Here is an 18,500-nt window from a genome sequence, read left to right on the forward strand (position 1 = left end):
GCAATTTTGTGTACCTTCTGCAGTTCCTTGTTTCTATGTGCTGAAAGAACTTCAGAAGATTAGTGATACATGATTTTCCTTTCATAAACCCATGCTGTGGCTGTGCTCAGTCATGAATTTTCACACAAAGGGTGGTGGGTGTATGGAACGAGCTGCCGGAGACTATCCCAACATTTAATAAACAGTTGGAAAAGTAGATGGATAGGACAGGTTTGGAGGGACATGGTGGGACTAGTGTGGATGGGACATGTTGGCAGGTGTGGGCAAGTTTCCCCATTGTAACACTCTATCTTCCACAGGGTCCCATTGCATCTGAGCATTGGCAGGATCCGGGTAGCAGCGCCCCCCAGCGGCACTGAGCCCGGAAGTGCTCGGCGCCTGGTTACTGCGGAGACGCGACGCGGCAGTTGGCGGCGGTTGACGGCTGACAGTCGCGTGGTTTAAAGGGCGAGTTCTCCGGCTGACAGTCGCCCCGCGGTAGTTGGACGAAGGGAGAAAATAAAAAGTTTCTCGCCGATCTGACGGGCTCGGACAGCATGGCCGGGTATTTACCTCCGTGTGTCATTGACTGCGGGACCGGGTAAGTTGCCGTTAGCGCTGGCGCTGCACCGACGCCCCGCCCCGCCCGCTGCCAGTCACAGCCCAGCTGATTCCCGTCTGTTGCACCCAATGCAGCATACACACACACATATATATACATATATATACATATATATTTAAATATAAATGCACATTAGCAGCAACTCCTCCTGTTTGCACTGCAATGGGTGCAACTATGCACGTATAAATAAATACACCAGAGTATGTTTTGTTTTGCAGGGCAATTAAAACAGTGGGATTAGAGGAATAGCAGCTAGTGTTTTTGCAAATTACATTTGTGTTTTTTTTTAAATCCCCCATAATGTTATGGTAATGCTCAGCATTTCAGGCAGCTTCTGCACAGGCAGAATCCAATTTAACGCATGCGAATGACCTTGCATCTGTTAGTGTCTTGATAAAGATACTGCCTCTTGTACTAAGTGCAATTGTGGCTCAGTAAATGACAATTTAGCAACATTCTGATTTAGCCAGAAAATGTTTACACTTCAGTGACTTTCATGGATAAATAAAATCTCGGTATCATCATTTTGAAGAACCTCAGAATATTTATTCCTAATCGACATTATCACAATCCATCATATTCTGTCTAAATTGATGGTTGAATTTCTTGTGTTACAATGGACTAAACTTCGGTTGAAAAGGGGTGTGAAAGATACAATGTGAATTGAAGTTTCTGTTTTCAATTCAGGTGAACAGAATTTTTTATTTCAAAAATTAGATTTCCAGCATTACCAGGTGGGGCAGTAATTTGAAACGACCGACAATCAGTGTCGCAAAAATGCCCATTTTGTGGTCTTCAGCTGTCCACATCACTGTAGGTATTAAATTTCAGCTGATATTTATACCTCCTTGTTTCTGTATTCTCCTCCAGCCTTCAAACCTTTGACATATCGGATTCTGGCCTCATAATCAGCCCAGGTTTTACAATCTGAAGAAGGGTCGCGACCTGAAAAGCTGAAGAAAGGTCTCGACCCGAAACGTCACCCATTCCTTCACTCCAGAGATGCTGCCTGTTGCTCCAGCATTTTGAGTCTACCAGGTTTTACAATCTTTAGGAGCTATGTTTTCCGTTGCTATTGAGCAAGAATTAAAACAACATTCTTAAACTTTACACCTCGCTTTCATGTCTTCCCCTTTATTCACTGTTAAATCTTCCATCCTTTTTAACCATTGGCCTAACATCTTTAATGCAGCATCTGTGAAGCATTTTGGAATGTTTAATTAAATTAAAGGTACCTGGAAATTTTACGACCAGCCTATAATCAAGGAAAAGTCTCACCCCAGTCACTCTCTCTTATCCATTCTCCCATCAGGCAAGTGCAACAGAAATGTGAAAGTGCATACCTCCAGATTCAGGGACAGTTTCTTTCCAGCTGTTATCAGGCCACTGAACCATCCTATCACCAATTAGAGAGTGATCCTGACCTACCATCTTCCTCGTTGGAGACCTTCAGACTATCTTTAATCAGACTTTATGAACTTTCTCAAACTAAATGTTATTCTCTTTATCCTGTATCTGTACACTGTGGATGGCATGATTGTAATCATGTATGGCCTTTACGCTGGCTAGATAGCATGCAACAAAAAGTTTTTCACTGTACCTCGTTACATGTGACAATAATAACCTAAATTAAACTAAATCAAGAAACAGAGGAAGTGGCATCAATAAAGGCCATAATGTTGCATATCAGTGATCCAGAACAAGTTGCATCTCCAGCCAAGCTGTTCAAGTAACTTTGGCATCTTATAAATTAGAGTGGAACACTGCCCAGAAATGCCTGGTTCACAAAATTGAGGGGAAATCCAACTCTGGCTTATCAGCAACAAAGTGTTAGAATGAATTGTTGACAGAGGTGTCAAGCTGTGCTTTTTCAATAATATGCCCAGAGGTGCAGCCAACAGTTAGGAAGATCAAAGGTTCAAAGGTTGATTTATTGTCACATACACCTAGATGTAGTGAAATTCTTTTTGCCAATGCAGCACATTAAAAAAGGAATACAAACATAATAATAATAAATAGCTTTAACATAAAAAACATCCCCCCACAATGGTTCCCATTATGGGGGAAGGCACAAAGTCCAGTCCCATCCCCAATGTCCACCCATAGTCGGGCCTATTGAGGCCTCCACAGTTGCCTCTACGGAGGCCCGATGTTCCAGGCCGTCCTCGCCGGGTGATGATGTTCCGGCGTCGGGAGAGTCCTCCCAGCGGCCTGGGAACCCTGGAACGGCCGCCTCCCTACTCGAGACCGTGGCTTCCGGAGCCGACAAGGCCGCGCCGAATGGAGCTCAACTGGCGATCTCGTCGCAAGATCCCAGGCTCCCGGTGTAAAATTTCAGCGTAATGTGTAAATTACATATTAGCCTTTGTTGCAAGGAGATTAATGTAGAAGAATAAGGAAGGCATTGGAGTTATGAGGGGCTTTGCTGTGATGATGCTGGTATTAAAAAAAAAGGGTTACATTTAGGAGAAAAACATTATTATTTAATTAGGCAGACTAGCAATGCGTCTAGATATTACATGTTGGCAATAGGAGGTCTTGAGTGTTTTTTACATGAAATGGAGGCATGGCAGGACGGTTCAAACCCTTGAATGCATATCAAGAGTCAAGAGTGTTTTATTATCATATGTCCCAGATAGAACAATGAAATTCTTACTTGCTGCAGCGCAATATAATATGTAAACATAGTACATTGTAAACAATATGATAAACGAGAGAGAAAAAAAAGTTAATTCTACCTCGCCACCAATTCCAATGTTGGTGGCTGGGGGGGGGGGGGCTTTCTGGAGCGCTAGTATGGGTGTTGTGGGCTGAAGGGACTGGTTTCCAGAGGGCTAGTATGGGCATTGTGGGCCAAATGGATTCTTGGGCTGGCGGCTCAGTCACTCAAGCCTGTTGTGCTGGCAGCTCACTCGCTCATGGCTGGTGGGCTGGCTGTTGACTCACGGCTATTCCTTGAAATTCCATTTCAAGCAGGGTGCAAGGCCACCAAATTCAGGTGCAGTTTCTTACCACTTCAAGCAGGGTGCAAGGCCACAAAATTCAAGTGCAGTTTCATACCATTTCAAGCTGGGTGCAAGGCCACTAAAGATAGCGAGTCATGACCTCTCCCTCCTCCATCTTGCAGACTGAGCCACGCCCACACTTCTGGGTTTCATAGTCCCTCTCCCCCTCCCACCAGCAGGGGCGTGGCCTTCATGATGTGATTGACAGGAGAGAGAATCACAACTAATAACTCTTTTATTTTTCATCTATGGGAAAAATCCTTGGCACCTGATGAGCGGAGGGGGACTCTGAGTAAGATGGTCAAAAATCATAGCCGTACGCGGTAGCGTTTTTTCTAAAATCAATATAATGCGCAAACAGGAAGTGGTCAAGATTAGACTTTTAATTATATAGAAGGCAAGGCAACTTTAATTAGGCAAGGCAACTTTAATTAGGCAAGGCAACTAATTAGGCAAGGCAACCTTAATTAGGCAAGGCAACTTTAGCATTTCCAAACCAAAGGCAACACAGCTTTAGCATTTCCAAACCAAAGGCAACACAGCTTTAGCATTTCCAAACCATGGCGGACTGCAGGAGTGGGGCGCCATTGTGTATGGCTGCTCTGCCTGCAGTCCGTCCTTTCACCCTTTTTTATTTTTATTCTTAGTCTTGTTAAAAAAAAAAAGTTTGTTGGAGGTCTTCTTTTATGTGGGGGGAAGGGGAGGGGGGAAACTTTATTTCCTAGTCCCTACCTGGTCGGAGAGGTGGCTTCCCTCCGAGCTGCTTCTTCACCCCTTCCTCGGACTGGAGCGGTGTCTCCTGTCGGGACTGGCCAGAACCCCAGCTTCGGCGGTGGCGCAGCACTGAAACACCATCACGGAGCGGGCGATGCCTTACCGGGTTGCCGTGCGGTAAGCTCCGTGCTGTGACCGCCGACTCCAGCACCGAGGAGCTGCGGTCTGCGGAGGGTCCAGCCGCTGGCGGTGCTGGATTTAAAACACCACGGAGCCTGGGATCTCTCGCCGAGATCGCCGGAGTTGGAGCTCCGACCAGCATGGCCTGTGGACATCGGGAGCCGCAGTCTCCGGGGAGGGAGCGGCCGTTCCTGACACTCCAAGCCGCTGAGGAGTGTTTCCCCCAATGAGCTCCATCATCCGGAAAGAGGGCTTGAAAACATCGGACTGGCTGCGGAGGCCACAAATAGGCCCCGACCTCGGGTGATCACAGAGGAAGAGGACTGAACTTTCTAGTGCCTTTCCCCACAGTGGAAAATTTTGATTCTGCTGTGGGGGGACGTTCATGTTAAATTCTATAATGTGTCATTTTTCTTTTTTAATTTTTCTATGGATCTACGGAAACCTAATTATTTCTTCTATGTAAAGCACTTTGGTTTCAACGCGAGTTGATTTAAACATGCTATATAAATAAAATGTACTTACTTACTTACTTACTAAAGGCAACACAGCTTTAGCATTTCCAAACCAAAGACAACGCAGCTTTAGCACTTCCAAACCAAAGGCAACACAGCTTTAGCATTTCCAAACCAAAGGCAACACAGCTTTAGCATTTCCAAACTATATTTTCAAACCACATTAAGGACACTGACAGGTCAGTAAAACCACTCACAGTTTAGTAGACATGTGTTCAGTGTTATTCACAGCTCAGACTGAGAGACGTGGCCCTTTCGCTCCCCCATCTTGCAGAGACTGACTGAGGCATTCAACACTTCCGGGTTTTATAGTCCTTCAGGAAGTGGCATGGCCTTCAGGAGAGAGAATCTCAACATTTTTTAAACACTAATAACTCTTCTTTTTCATCGATGGGAAAAATCCTCTTGTCCTGTGCAACGGAGGGGAACTCTGAGTAAGATGGCCAAAAAACACAGCCGTAAGTGGCAGCGTTTTTTACTAAAATCAATATACAGAACAACAGGAAGTGGTCAAGATCAGACTTTTAGTAATATAGATATAGATATACATACTCACAAGTACACATGCACATATATCATACACACATATTCAAAAAACAAACAGTAGTGCAATAATAATAATTATAGTCTATTGTACTTCAGAGCTTATTTAAGGTTGTAGTGTTTAATAGCCTGATGGCTGTAGGGAAGAAGCTGTTCCTGAACCTGGACGTTACAGTTTTCAGGCTCCTGTACCTTCTTCCCGATAGCAGTGGTGAAATGAGTGTGTGGCCAGGATGGTGTGGGTCTCTGATGATGCTGGCTGCCTTTTTGAGGCTGCGACTCCGATAAATCCCTTCAATGGTGGGGAGGGCAGAGCTGGTGATGGACTGGGCAGTGTTCACAACTTTTTGCAGTCTTTTCTGCTCCTGGACGTTCAAGTTGCTGAACCAGGCCATGATGCAACTAGTCAATATGCTCTCTACTGTTTGAGAATTTAGGATGCTTCTCTCATCCACAAAGCTCAACGAGGTGGTTGGAAAGGTAATGGGTAACCACTAGGCAAAGGGAAGACATGGAAGGTGTTACAATTATATGCTGTATGTTGTCTTACTAATGATCACTTCTCAATGCCAGAGAAAGTGATGGTTCATCAGGGTAATACAGCCTGAGCCAGTTCTGTGACAGCTGCCTGAAATTGGGATACAAAGGGCAGGAGAGCTACTGTAATAGTGGGTTGATTAGTTAAGGCGCAGATGATTCCAGACTGATATGGTGCTAGATCAAGGATATGATTTGATTTTGATTTGATTTGATTTAATTTATTGTCATTGTCCTCAATGAAGAGACAACAAAAAATTTTTTCTCTTACAGTCGTACAAAAAAAAACAAAAAACACAAAACACATAACACAGGAGTCCACAACACAAACATCCCCACAGCAGCACCAAAGTTCCCCACTGTGAGGGAAGGAACCAAAGTCAAGTCAACCTCCCCGTCGATGTTCCCCAATGTTCACCCGTGGTCGGGGCCTCCCGAGCACCCTGTAGTCGCCGTTATGGGCGGCCCGATGTTCAGGCCCTCTCGCCGGGAACCTCTCGTCGGCCACCTTCCACCGGAGTCCGCGGCTCCCGATGTTCACAGGCTGCGCTAGGCGGAGATTCGCGCTGGCAACCCCCGGCAAAGGGTCCCAGGACGCCGCGATGTTAAAGTCAGCGCCGCCCGCGTTGGGAGCTCTGCACCCACAGCTCCGTGATGTTGGAGCAGCTGCCCAGCACTCCGGAGCTCAAAGCGGCGTTCCCTGGAAGGCCTCGCCCGCTCCGCGAAGTTTCCAGAGCCTCGCCGCCGCTGCTGAAGCTCTGGTCCGGTCCTGGCAGGAAAGGCCGCGCCAATCCAGTTGGTAGGCCGCGAGGGGGGGGGGGGGCGAGGACGTGACTCGGATAATAGCCACATCCTCGCCAGGAAGCGACTGAAGGACGGTTTCCCCCTTACCCTACCCGCTTCCCCCCCACATAAAATACAAAAAAACCCAGAAAAAACAAAAAAAACACACTTGAAATATAACAAAATAAAAAAAGACAGCCAGACCGTGGGCGGAGGCAGCTAGCAACAGCGCCGCCGGATGTCCAGACAATGGATATCATTGAGTCTGAGGAGGCAAGGTCAAAGCCTAAGGCTGTGGTACTAGAAACAGAGAAAGAAGGGTGACTTAGATAACAGGGATGTAAGGAATGTGATTTTTAAAATAAAGTAGGACCTCAAAGGTAATAATCTCCAGATTGTTACCAGTGTCACAGAAATAGAGGTAAAAAGGTTTAAATGAAAGTGTGAAGGTAGACAAAAATGCTGGAGAAATTCGGCGGGTGAGGCAGCATCTATCGAGAGAGGGAATAGGCGATGTTTCAGGTCGAGACTCTTCTTCAGACTGATGTGTGGCTCAGGACAACAAGCAGGAGGAAGGTTTTTAATTCCTAGCACAATGGGACAAATTCCAAGATAATATGAAACCTTTGTACGCTAGATAAATGGTTGTGATTTAGCAAGTGAGCATAGAAGTTGAGGAAGAACAGCAAGTATTGGAATTATGGAGAGAAAAATAAGAGAGGTATTAATAAGATTAACATAGAGTTTATAGAGTCATAAAGTAGGTATGTTACAAAACTTACCTTCAGCGACGCTGCAGTTCTGTCACTTCCCGTGTGCACCACTTTGGCACCTTTGAGAGGGGGGCGGGTTTAAAATGCCGGTTTTTCCCAGCCTGTTGAAATCGATTTTTGTCAGGCTGTTTAGCTGCTGAAGAATAATCGCTCCGACATCGGTTTTATTAAGTTTTTTTTCAACTGCACTGGATATTTTAATAGCTGGAGTAAATAAAAAATCAACTTCTAAAGCCGTCAACACCGACAACGGGGACGGATTTTACATATGGGACAGGTAAAGGAAAGCCGTTTATTTTACATATAAACGTGCTTCTTAGGATGCCTTTAATCAAAATTTTATGTTGCGAAAAGGTGACTTAGGCCCCATATGAACCAGCAGTATTTTTCCTGCCGATATGGGGTTTAAATTCACCGCAACCGCAACCGCAACGTTCCAAATGATCGCGTTCCACAAAATCCTACTCGCAAGATGATTAAAATGGCCATTAATTTACGGGAATTAAACACTAAATTCCTTCCATTTGGCCTATAAATTCATGACAATGAGATTTTAAAATCATGTTATATTGTGAATTCTTGTGTGAATGATATTTGGACACTTAGGCTATTTAAAAATGTTAACCTTTTCTTAAGAAATTGATAAATGTTTAGATCTAGTAATTGAATTTAGTAATTAGCTACAATTAGGTAACTAACTAATTATATGCTTTAATTTCAGGTCATCCAAGTAAGATTGTTTCATATTTGTTTCAGAATGCTTCAATCTATAATAACTGAAAATTTCATTCAGTTCTCTTAATTTTTAAGAAAGTTATGGGCTTTTGACTGTCCTTGATCACAGCTTTTGAGTTAAGTCAATGGAAAAGCAATAGGGAACAAGATGCTAATTTCCGAGTATGAAATGGCCATAACGTTTTTAATACTGAAGATATGCAAGTGAATTAGGTGTCAAATTAAACTTCTTTTCTGCTTTATCTGATGGGTAAATTGCAGACTTGATTTTTAAAATCTCAAAATTTTGTAACATTGCTACATAAAACAATACAACATGGAAACAGGCCTATCAGCCAACTTGTTCATGTGGACCAAGTTGGCGTTCTGGGATAGTCCCATTTGCCTGCATTTATCCCTCTAAACACATCCTATATTGCAGCGTTGATGCAGCAATCAGATATGCTGTGAATTTATTGAATGGCGGAGCAAAAATACCCTAATTCTGCTCCTTAGCTGTATGTTTGCATGGAAAATGGCTAATATGGTTTTACTGTTTTTTTTTAATGGTTAGATTTTGTAAATAAGAGAGGGATATGGGTCAAATTCAGTTAGATGGGACTAGCCGAAAGTGACCATTTGGTTAGCATGAACCAGTCATTTTCCATAGGTGGTAGAGTAATTATTGGACACATTTTTGATGGGTAAAATAAATCAACATTTTGGAAGGTGCAGGTTAATCAAGGGAAGTCAGTTTGCATTTGTTAAGGTAAATGAGGAGTGAAAATAGGGAAAACACTCCTTCGGTTGGAATCCTATCTTAGACAAAAGAAAAGTGTTGTAGTTGTTGGAGGTCGTAAACCCAAACATTTTCTTTATCACTGCTTTATCAATGACCTAATATTGGCTGTTGATTGTTCAATACCCTTTGAAAATCCTCAATAAATGAAGCATTATGTGGTTTTAACATTCTGGCATGGGCTGATAAGTGGCAAGACACATTAACACCACAAAAGTGGGAAAACAATCATTATTTCAAGCAACGGAGAGTCTGCCTGTCTACCCTAACATTCAACGGTATTACTGTGGGCGAACCTTTACCATCATCATCCTGGTTGTCACCATTGACCAGAAAGTCAACTGTTCCTGGCACATAAATACTACAGTTAAAGGAGCAGTTCAGAGGTTGGGTATTCTGTGATGAGAGATGTGTTTCCTGATGGCATCAGGCTCTCCCACCATCTACAAGACCCAAATAAGAAGCAAGTTGGACAAATGCAGCTCCAGTCACTCTTGGCTCAATATCATCAAGGACAAAGTAGCTTGCCTGATTGGTACCCGACCCCTAATCCTAAACATTAATGCACACCGCCAGCACACAATGGCTGAAGTGTGTACCATCTAAAAAAGTCACTGCAGTTACTCACCTGGACTGCTCTGACGGTTCCTTTAAATCCCATGTTCTTTACCATCAAAGAGGGTATGTCCAGTAAGATTATGTAAACAGCACCACCTTCAGTTTCTCCTCCCAGCAAGCCATCCTGAATGGGAAATATGTTGTTAACTCTTAATGATGGAACTCCCTTTTAATCATAGTCTAAGGATACTTTCATCAGAAGATCAGCTTTGGTTCAAGTTGACAGTCCGTCTCCTCCTTCTCAAAGTCCATTAGCGATGGACACAGTGGCTGCACTGGCTTTGCCAGCAATGTCCTGATCCCATAAACTGGATAAGTACCAATGAACATGAAAGTGAGCTAAATGTGGAACGCGCATTGTTGTAACATTGTCCCATTGAAATTAATATAATTTTTCCTTGCCTCACAAGAAATGAACAATAATATTAATAACTTCAATCACTGAATAGTTTAACACCCTGATTTATTTTTTAAACAATGTAGTGGTGTAATTATGATTTCAATAATGATTTGTTCAGAAGTAAAATCAGTTATGATGTCCCTCAGGGTCGTTGCTGTAATAATTAGTGGTAGTTTAATTACATTGATGCAGATTGGACGGCATTTTAAGTTAAGGAGAAGCAAAAATATAGTATTACATCAAAACAGTTTTGATCCAGAATTTGAACCACTGAAATTTTGAGGGAGCTACTTTTTGCATTAATCCTTTTTTCTGTTCCCTATTGTAACCCCATAGTCACTACAGATTTTCATTGCAGAGAATTTGCTTACATGCATATTGTCCAGATTACTTAACAGCTCTGGCCATCCCCTCCACTGACGTTGCCTGACCCGCTGAGTTCCTCTAGCACCTTGTCTTTTACCTAACCTAACTGTCCGGGTGATAATGCTTCATTTAACCTTCCTATTCCAATTTTGTTCATATGATTATCTAGCTTTACCTTAAATGCATCCATGATATTGAATATCTGAGATGTTGTACTTGTAGGAAAATGTACTTTATCCCAAGTTCATTCTTTGACTTATTAACTGTATGTATTCATGACGTCACAAGCAGAAACATTTCAATGTTCAAGCTATCTAATATCTTTATTTATTTTAAAGCCCTTTCCTTTCTTGTATTGTCCCACCATTTTTTTTTTGCACTTTGTTCAGTGTTTCCATACTCCTTTTGTTATAAAATAGAGCATTGGATATTTTGCATGTCCCTCAGGGTCTAACCATGGTTCATTTGATAAGGCTCACTACTTAATAAACAGAAACTCACAAAAACGTTAGTTAGACCAACTCAAGCTTTACTGATCATTGGCCGGGAAGTGACGAGGTGCACCAATCAAGTAAGCAACACAGACACTTGACTTCCCCCGTGCCACCACTTCAACGAAGAAAGAATTGCATGATGTTTTATCCTGTGTGTTTGTCACTTAGTCACATTCCAAAGATGTTTGTCATGGTCAGAGATAGTCAATACACATTACCACAGGATGCGTCTGAGCTTGTCTCTTGTCATTTAGTAGACACATTTCAAAGGCATCTAATCAGTTGGTACTTTCAAGACAAGACATCTCAAAGACATCGGTCATTGTCTCAATATACATCACTGAGACAAGTCTGCACTTCTTTCGTCTCATCAATTGGTACACACATTTCTAAGGCATCGGTCATTGTCTCAATACACAGCAACCTGTGGCAAGCCCGGGCTTGTCTCTCTCTCTTATCAATCTGCAGGAAAAGGCCTGCTTGAAACGAAATATAAGCTATAACCTAGTCCAGGATTCCATTATATATCTTTTATATATTTAAAAGCATTTAACCTTTTCATTCCCACCTTTTTATCATTTTTGATGATAACAATTACAGTCCTCGCAGAGTACATAAGAAAGGCCATAAGCATCGCAACAGACAAATTAAGAGCACAATTAGTAATACAATCAATCCATAGTGGACAATAATTCCCCAAGTCCTTCCAAACATATTAAATGGCCACCAACCTCCCCTGGAACTATAATCATGGAATTCAGCCCCTACCTTCTTTATTTTAGCCACTTCCATTCTGATATGGGCGGCCAAGTTGGTAATGTTGGAGGAAGCATCGGGAATAAAAGTACAACATTCCCGGCTGATTATGGTGCACGTCCCTCCTTTTACTGCTAGGATAAAATCTAGGGCCATTCCGTTTTGTAATACTACAGTTCTCATAGCTACCATCTCAGCTGTTACCCCTTCTATCTCCTCCTGGGTTGCACTCAAGGAGGCGGCAGTGGCATTAGCAAGCATCTCCACAGTGGAGACCATTTTAATGAGTTCCCGTGATACCACCATACTCCCATAGGACAGGAGGAGGATCATAAAAAATTGCTCAGCTTTCGTTAGGCTTTGCTTGGAAATCCCCGTATGCTGGTGTAACTGGTTCATGCTTCTCATGTGTGGGATCACATATGCAACATAACAGCACCCTGTCAATGATTGGGTCCTTTTAGTCGTTCCCAAGTAGTCCCGTCTGCTGGCGGCATTCCTGGTATCCATGGGTAGGCCCAGGATTCACATACAAAATATGTGCCATTAACCGGTCGGGGTGGGCCAGTAATGGTGGCTGACTGTTTCCCAAAAATACACCAGTGCCTTGGCAAAAACAGGTAGTATTAACTGGCCTGTGCGGATCTCTTACTTCTGCAGTCGGGGTGCATCTGCTGCGCTTGTCATGTTTAATTTCCAATCTTGTTTAAAGGGAAGGGTGTACCATCCTTTAAATATGGGTTAGTCCTCAAGTTTGCCATTCTGAAGGCATCCATTAGTTGCTGCCCTATTGTGAAAACAGTTCCTCCTCCATCAATGTATGAGATGTACGTATACACCCAGCATACACTTATATTATCACATAGGGCAAATTCAAAACTCATAGAAACAAATTATTTTCCCAAGTCCAGTCCATCTAGGCCAACTCCAGAATAAAAGGTGGGTCAATAGCCCAATTGTCCTTTCTTGATTCTCCGAACTGTTTACAGTCAGTCAGATGTATCCAACAGAGGTGATCTTCAATCTTCACGGTGGTTGATGTTGTTGGTAGCATTTGGTACAGTTCCTTTTAACACAGTCTCAATTTCTTCCGGTCCCAGTACTTTATCAGTATGTAGTCTGACAGTGTAAATAGCTCGTTCTAAGCTTCCCCGCAGTCTAGTTTCAGTCAATAAAATACTGAGTCAAGCACTTGCGCATCTAAACTTTATTTTGGTAAAACAGTTCCCAGTACTATACCTAAACACCGCTGGTTTTATCTTTGTATCTGCCTGGCGAAGCCCTTCTAGCCTCGTGCAAGCAGAGACCCTCCAGAAGGTCACGCAGTCCTAAGCGTTCTCCCAGAAGTTCGACACTGGACCTCGTGGGAGCGGCCTTTTATAGGTCTCAGAACCTTGAGGGGCAGAACCACATGGGGGTGGTCTCTATACAGTCCAATAACAGATATCGATTAACACAGTACATGATAAACATTTCTCTAACCAAATAATACAGTGTATCTGACAACGTTTCTGGTTGCAAGTTAACAGAGATGAATTATGCAACATGTGCCTGGATATTCAAGAAACCCAGACAAGGCTCAACACTTAACCCAATCAACATCTAGCAAAGTAAAGCTACACAAAAAAGCTGGAGAAACTCAGCGGGTGCAGCAGCATCTATGGAGCGAAGGAAATAGGCAACGTTTCGGGCCGAAACCTCTAACAAAGTAAAGCTTTGCAACAATAATTACAATGTGTATGTCTGGTTTGCATTCACCCAATCCGTTCCATGTAATTTACACCTAATTGTCAGAATCTGCAGATGTTCCATTCTCTTCCTGCAACTCTTATCTAGGCTTTAGACAAACTGGCACCATTCTGCAGCTTGTCCCATTTCTGCAGAAGGCACATTAAATTGACCTAATGGCCTAGCAGCCTTTACTCAATTTTAGTGTCCTGGCATCTCCAATTTGACCAGAATTAACATTCCTTCCTTTTTATCCTTCTGAACCTTCTGAATTTTGTAGTCAACAGGGCAGTACTCTGTATATCGCCAACTTGGACAATATTTACCAAGCCAATTAACCCACAAACCTGTACGTCTTTGGAGTGTGGGAGGAAACCGAAGTTCTCGGAGTAAACCCACGCAGATCACGGGTAGAACATACAAATTCCATACAGACTGCACACGTAGTTGGGATCGAACCCGGGTCTATTGCGCTGCATTTTGCTGTAAGGCAGCAACTCTACCGCAGTGCCACCATGACTGCCTGTGATAAACCATCATTTATGATAACCAGATAATCAGGTAATCAGGTAACCAGATATACATATATGTGTCCATTACATTCTCCATCTATTAACAACAACAAGACGATGATGTTTCTTCCCAGAATCTTATCAAGCTTCCCGAGTTTTCGTGGGCATAGCTTCACAATTTCTATCTGATGAGTCTTCACCTCCCGATTTTTCATGGGCGCGAATTCCCTCCATCCGTGTTGTTGCCCATTCTTCCATCCCTTTCCATGGTCGAACCTATAACCTATAATTCCTGAAAAACATGGGACAAAACAATTTACCATTCATGTGCTAAAGCTTTCCCATACATTCAACTATAATTCTGTTCTGTCAGTACTATCCCTTTTCCATTTCACTATAACTATCTCCACTATATTCTGGTCTATCACTGTATTCCTATTACTATTCTATTCTATAATATACTCTTTACTATCCTAGGATCAACACTAATCAGCCCTCTCCGTATTCACATGATTTTCCTTAATGTATATCTGATGATGGTTTCTCATAAATTTCAACTGGGTTCAGTCCAGATTTCCCCACAGGCACGACTCTTATTTAAAGCAAACCATGAAGAATGTTTCAATTTAACCAAATTCAGTTTCAGCCTTCAATTTAATATTTTAAGTTTCAGGGTCCATCTCACTCTTCTCATTTCACAGCTTTGTGGTCTATAACACAATTCAATTCCAATTCCTGTGGAATTCCCAGCTGATCAAATTTAATCAATCGTTTTCCATATGTTGTCAATTTTACTATAAAGCCAATCAAGAATGCCAAATCTAGGAACAATTTCTTTCCACCTTAATAATAGAAGCCGCTTTACTATCAAGGGTTAAACAATTTAGATCCACCGGTCAAATACATCAACTCTGATATCTCAACACCCATTTCTTTATTTCTCCTTCTAATTCAATAGACTTCTCCAGTACTTCTTCCTTAGTATGTTGGCTCAGCTCTCAGTCCATAGGGGTTCTTCCTTATAGCTAGTTTTCTTTAACCACTTTTTAGCATCAACTTTGGTCTCTTAAAGGGAAGTCTTGCTGTTCAGAATCAGAATCAGAATCACACTTTATTCGCCAAGTAAGTTTTGCAACATAAGAGGAATTTCATTGGCCAGGTCAGTCATACAATTAAAAGCAACAGATCAGTCAAAAACACATTTTAACATGAACATCCACCACAGTGACTCCTACACATTCCTCACTGTGATGGAAGGCGAAATAAAGTTCAAGTCCTTCCCTTAGTTCTTCCTCAGTCATGGGCCTTGAGCCCCCGTTGACGGGAAGATCTTGACTCCCATAGCCGGTGGCGTTCGGGCCCACTGCGTCGAGGCGATCAGCTCCCGCATCGGGGGGATGTCAGCTCCCCCGCGCCGGGCAATCGAACCTCGCTGGTCGAACCTTCCGCACCATTGGAGCTTCCCGACTAGCCTCTCCCGAAGACTGCGAGCTTTTGATAGTAAGTCCGCGGTGGTCGTGGTGGGAGCGATCCCAGGCAAAGGATCAGCACCGATGTTAAGTCTGCGCCCCGCGATAGGCTCAAAGTCAGTTCGAGGAGGCCTCCAGCTCCATCGATGGAAGGCCGCAGAGCGAGCTGGAGAATGTGATCCGAAAATTAATCACATCTCCGGCAAGGTAAGAACCTGAGAAAAAGTTTACCCCAATCCCCTCCCCCCTCAAACCGAAGAACATTAAAAGCAAACTTTTAACACTAAAAAATAACAAAAAGAATGAAAAAACAAACAGACTGCCGACAGGTTCCTCATAGTTCCTCTTTTTACTATTTCCAATTCCAACTCTCATATTCCCTGAATAATCCTTCCATGTTACCAGATCTTCCCAGGTTCCATCCTTTATGATGTTCTCAGAATAATCCTTCCCATCTTTGGCTGCCTGTCTGGGGATGAGACAATAACAATACCCAATTAATAATCAGACTTTAACTACTCCTAAGCCAAATCTCACAAGTCAGTTCCAAATTTCAAACTTTAAGGTCCCTCTAATTCATTACCATACAATTTAGAGACCAAATTCAAAATTTTATTAATTTATTTCCAATAACTATAATTTAGGCGCAAAGTAGGTGTTTTGCCCCAAACCACAGTGGAGTGTCTATTTTCAAATTCAAATTCAGTTATAGGAATAGTCATCATAGGTTGTCTGTATCTTTTAGAAATGGTTGGATGGTGTTATTTTCTTTTTCCTTCACTGGTGTCAAAAACTAGATGATGTTAAAGTTGGGCACTAGGGTAGGTATCTTCTTCTTCCTTGATGTTAGTTTCAAAGGAGTAGGGATACTGAGTAGCAGACTTTGCTATCTGTTGACCTTGCCAGATGTGTCTTAAAGGGACAGGACAGTATCATTTCTTCCTTGTTGTTGGTCCCTGTTTCTGGGGAGCTACTTTACCTGAGCTGTGTCTTCCACCCATTCTCAAGGGTCCAACTATTCTTTACCTCACTCCCCAGATAGTATGTTGTTGATTATACTGTCCTGCATGCACAATAACTTAGTAACGAGTTAGTACAATAGCTCCTTTCCCTACTCCCGTACCTCCTGCACAATAAGTTCATTTCTTCTCTCCCTAGTGCCGGTTCAGTTTCCTTTAGTCCTTATTCTCTTTGACACCAGCTACTATGTTTCCCTTTTCGTAGTCCTTCCTTTTAGTGAGGTTTCTCGATCCAAATTAGATTCCTTGTGTCTCTCCTCCTGGGATTCAGAAGGGGTGGTGTTCTTTCACGTTCTTATAATTTATTATTATTTTTAGGCCATGTGAGGATGCCCTCAGATTTCATACTTTGTATTAGCTGGCAGATCAGGGCTATCGGAATGGATTTGGCTGCCAGAATGTCCCTGCCCCCTGATCTCCTGGCCAGTGTCCTCTTCCTCTACCTTCGGGGTCCCAAGTGTAACCTCTAGGGATCCACTGATTTCTTAAACCCTGTGGCCCTTCTTTGCCCCCTTCCTTCTTGGAATTCCCTCACAGGGCACGATCAGCTCCAATGTCCTAATTCCCCACAGTTGTAGCATTGATCAGGTCTATAACCTCTCCAACCAAACCGAGGGAAAGTCGGCTCTCGGAATGGCATGTTAATCCACACTTTAAGATACTCCTCCTCCTTATCTTCATTCAAAGTTATTTCACGTTTCTGGATTCTTAGTACGGGTCTCTGGAAGGATTTAGTTGCCGTCGAACCAGGTTGCATTGAAATGTGGACATCTGTGGCCCGGGGATCATTTACACCTACTGCGGGATCTAATTTTAAAGGTGGAGTAGGCAGCTTCCTACTAGGGAGTTGCCTACAGGGAATCCACTCTATACCCACATCGTCGGGAATTTGCTCCGACCTAATAATACTATCAGTCAGGATCGGCCACTTCATATCCTCCTGCTGCCTCATATAACCATTTAATAACCATATAACAATTACAGCACGGAAACAGGCCATCTCGACCCCTCTAGTCCGTGCCGAACACATAATCTCCCCTAGCCTCACCCTCAGAAAAGCTACTCGTTCTGCTACCGGAATCTCTGTACTTAAGGAAGGATTCTTTCACTTTCCCACTTGATTTCCTAATTAATTTTGGTACCCACTTCTGCGGAACCTTCCCTCTAGCTCCTTGATCCCCCATACTATCCTCTGCTGCCACACCTCATTCAATATTGCTAAATCTCAGATATTCACACACTTTAAAACAATAAAATTCTCACTCGAAAGTAACACAATTATACACACCTCAAGGAAATTATTCAAATTCTTAAAACTGTGATACACCCAAATACGCTCATAAGCTTGCCCACCATTCCACACGTGATGCACTGAATTAACATGGAATTTTCACGAAGGAAAATGGGCATCACAATTAGTTTTTGAAATTGTATCTCCATGGTTTTCCCTCCTTACCAGTACAGGTGCACAACCTTTTATCCGAAAGCCTTGGGACCAGACACTTCTCGGATTTCGGAATTTTTCGGATTTCCGAATGGAAGATTTTTAGCGTAGATTAGGTAGGTAGCGCGGGCGGCTTGAAAAGTCTGGAGCGGCTGCCTCCTCCCCGGAGACCGGGGAATCATTGTAAATCATTGCTTAAATGTTAGTCAGTTAGTTTGGAGGGATTTTATGTGGTGGGGGGGGGGGTGAAGGGGGAAACTTTAATTCTTAGTCCCCTACCTGGTCGGAGAGGCGGGGAGCGGGCAATGCCTTACCGGGTCGCCGTGCAGTAAGCTCCGGAGCGCTGTGGCCGCCGACTCCCAACATCGCGGAGCTGGGGGCTGCGGGCGTCCGGCCGCGGGAGGCGCCAGTTGGAGCTCCGACCCCGGCAACTCTAACCTGGCTGCGCGGCGCTCCAAATCCAGCGCCGCCCGCGGCCGGATGCCCGCCGCCCCAGCTCCACGCTGTTGGGAGTCGGCGGCGTCGCAGCG

The 18,500-nt window shown here is 43.4% G+C and overlaps 1 protein-coding gene across 3 annotated transcripts in view; it reads left to right on the forward strand.

Moving 5' to 3' along the window:
• Positions 1 to 388: 388 nt before the first annotated feature.
• The window catches only part of actr3b (actin related protein 3B), a 107,307-nt gene continuing 89,195 nt past the window's right edge, over positions 389 to 18,500 (forward strand). For all 3 annotated transcript variants that reach the window (XM_033044193.1, XM_033044200.1, XM_033044210.1), the window contains exon 1: positions 389 to 580. In XM_033044193.1, the coding sequence (XP_032900084.1) occupies positions 537 to 580 (44 nt within the window). In that variant the 5' untranslated portion in view covers positions 389 to 536. The remainder of the gene's footprint in view (positions 581 to 18,500) is intronic.

The sequence above is a fragment of the Amblyraja radiata genome, chromosome 2, assembly GCF_010909765.2.
Source record: "Amblyraja radiata isolate CabotCenter1 chromosome 2, sAmbRad1.1.pri, whole genome shotgun sequence".
Lineage (NCBI taxonomy): Eukaryota > Metazoa > Chordata > Chondrichthyes > Rajiformes > Rajidae > Amblyraja > Amblyraja radiata.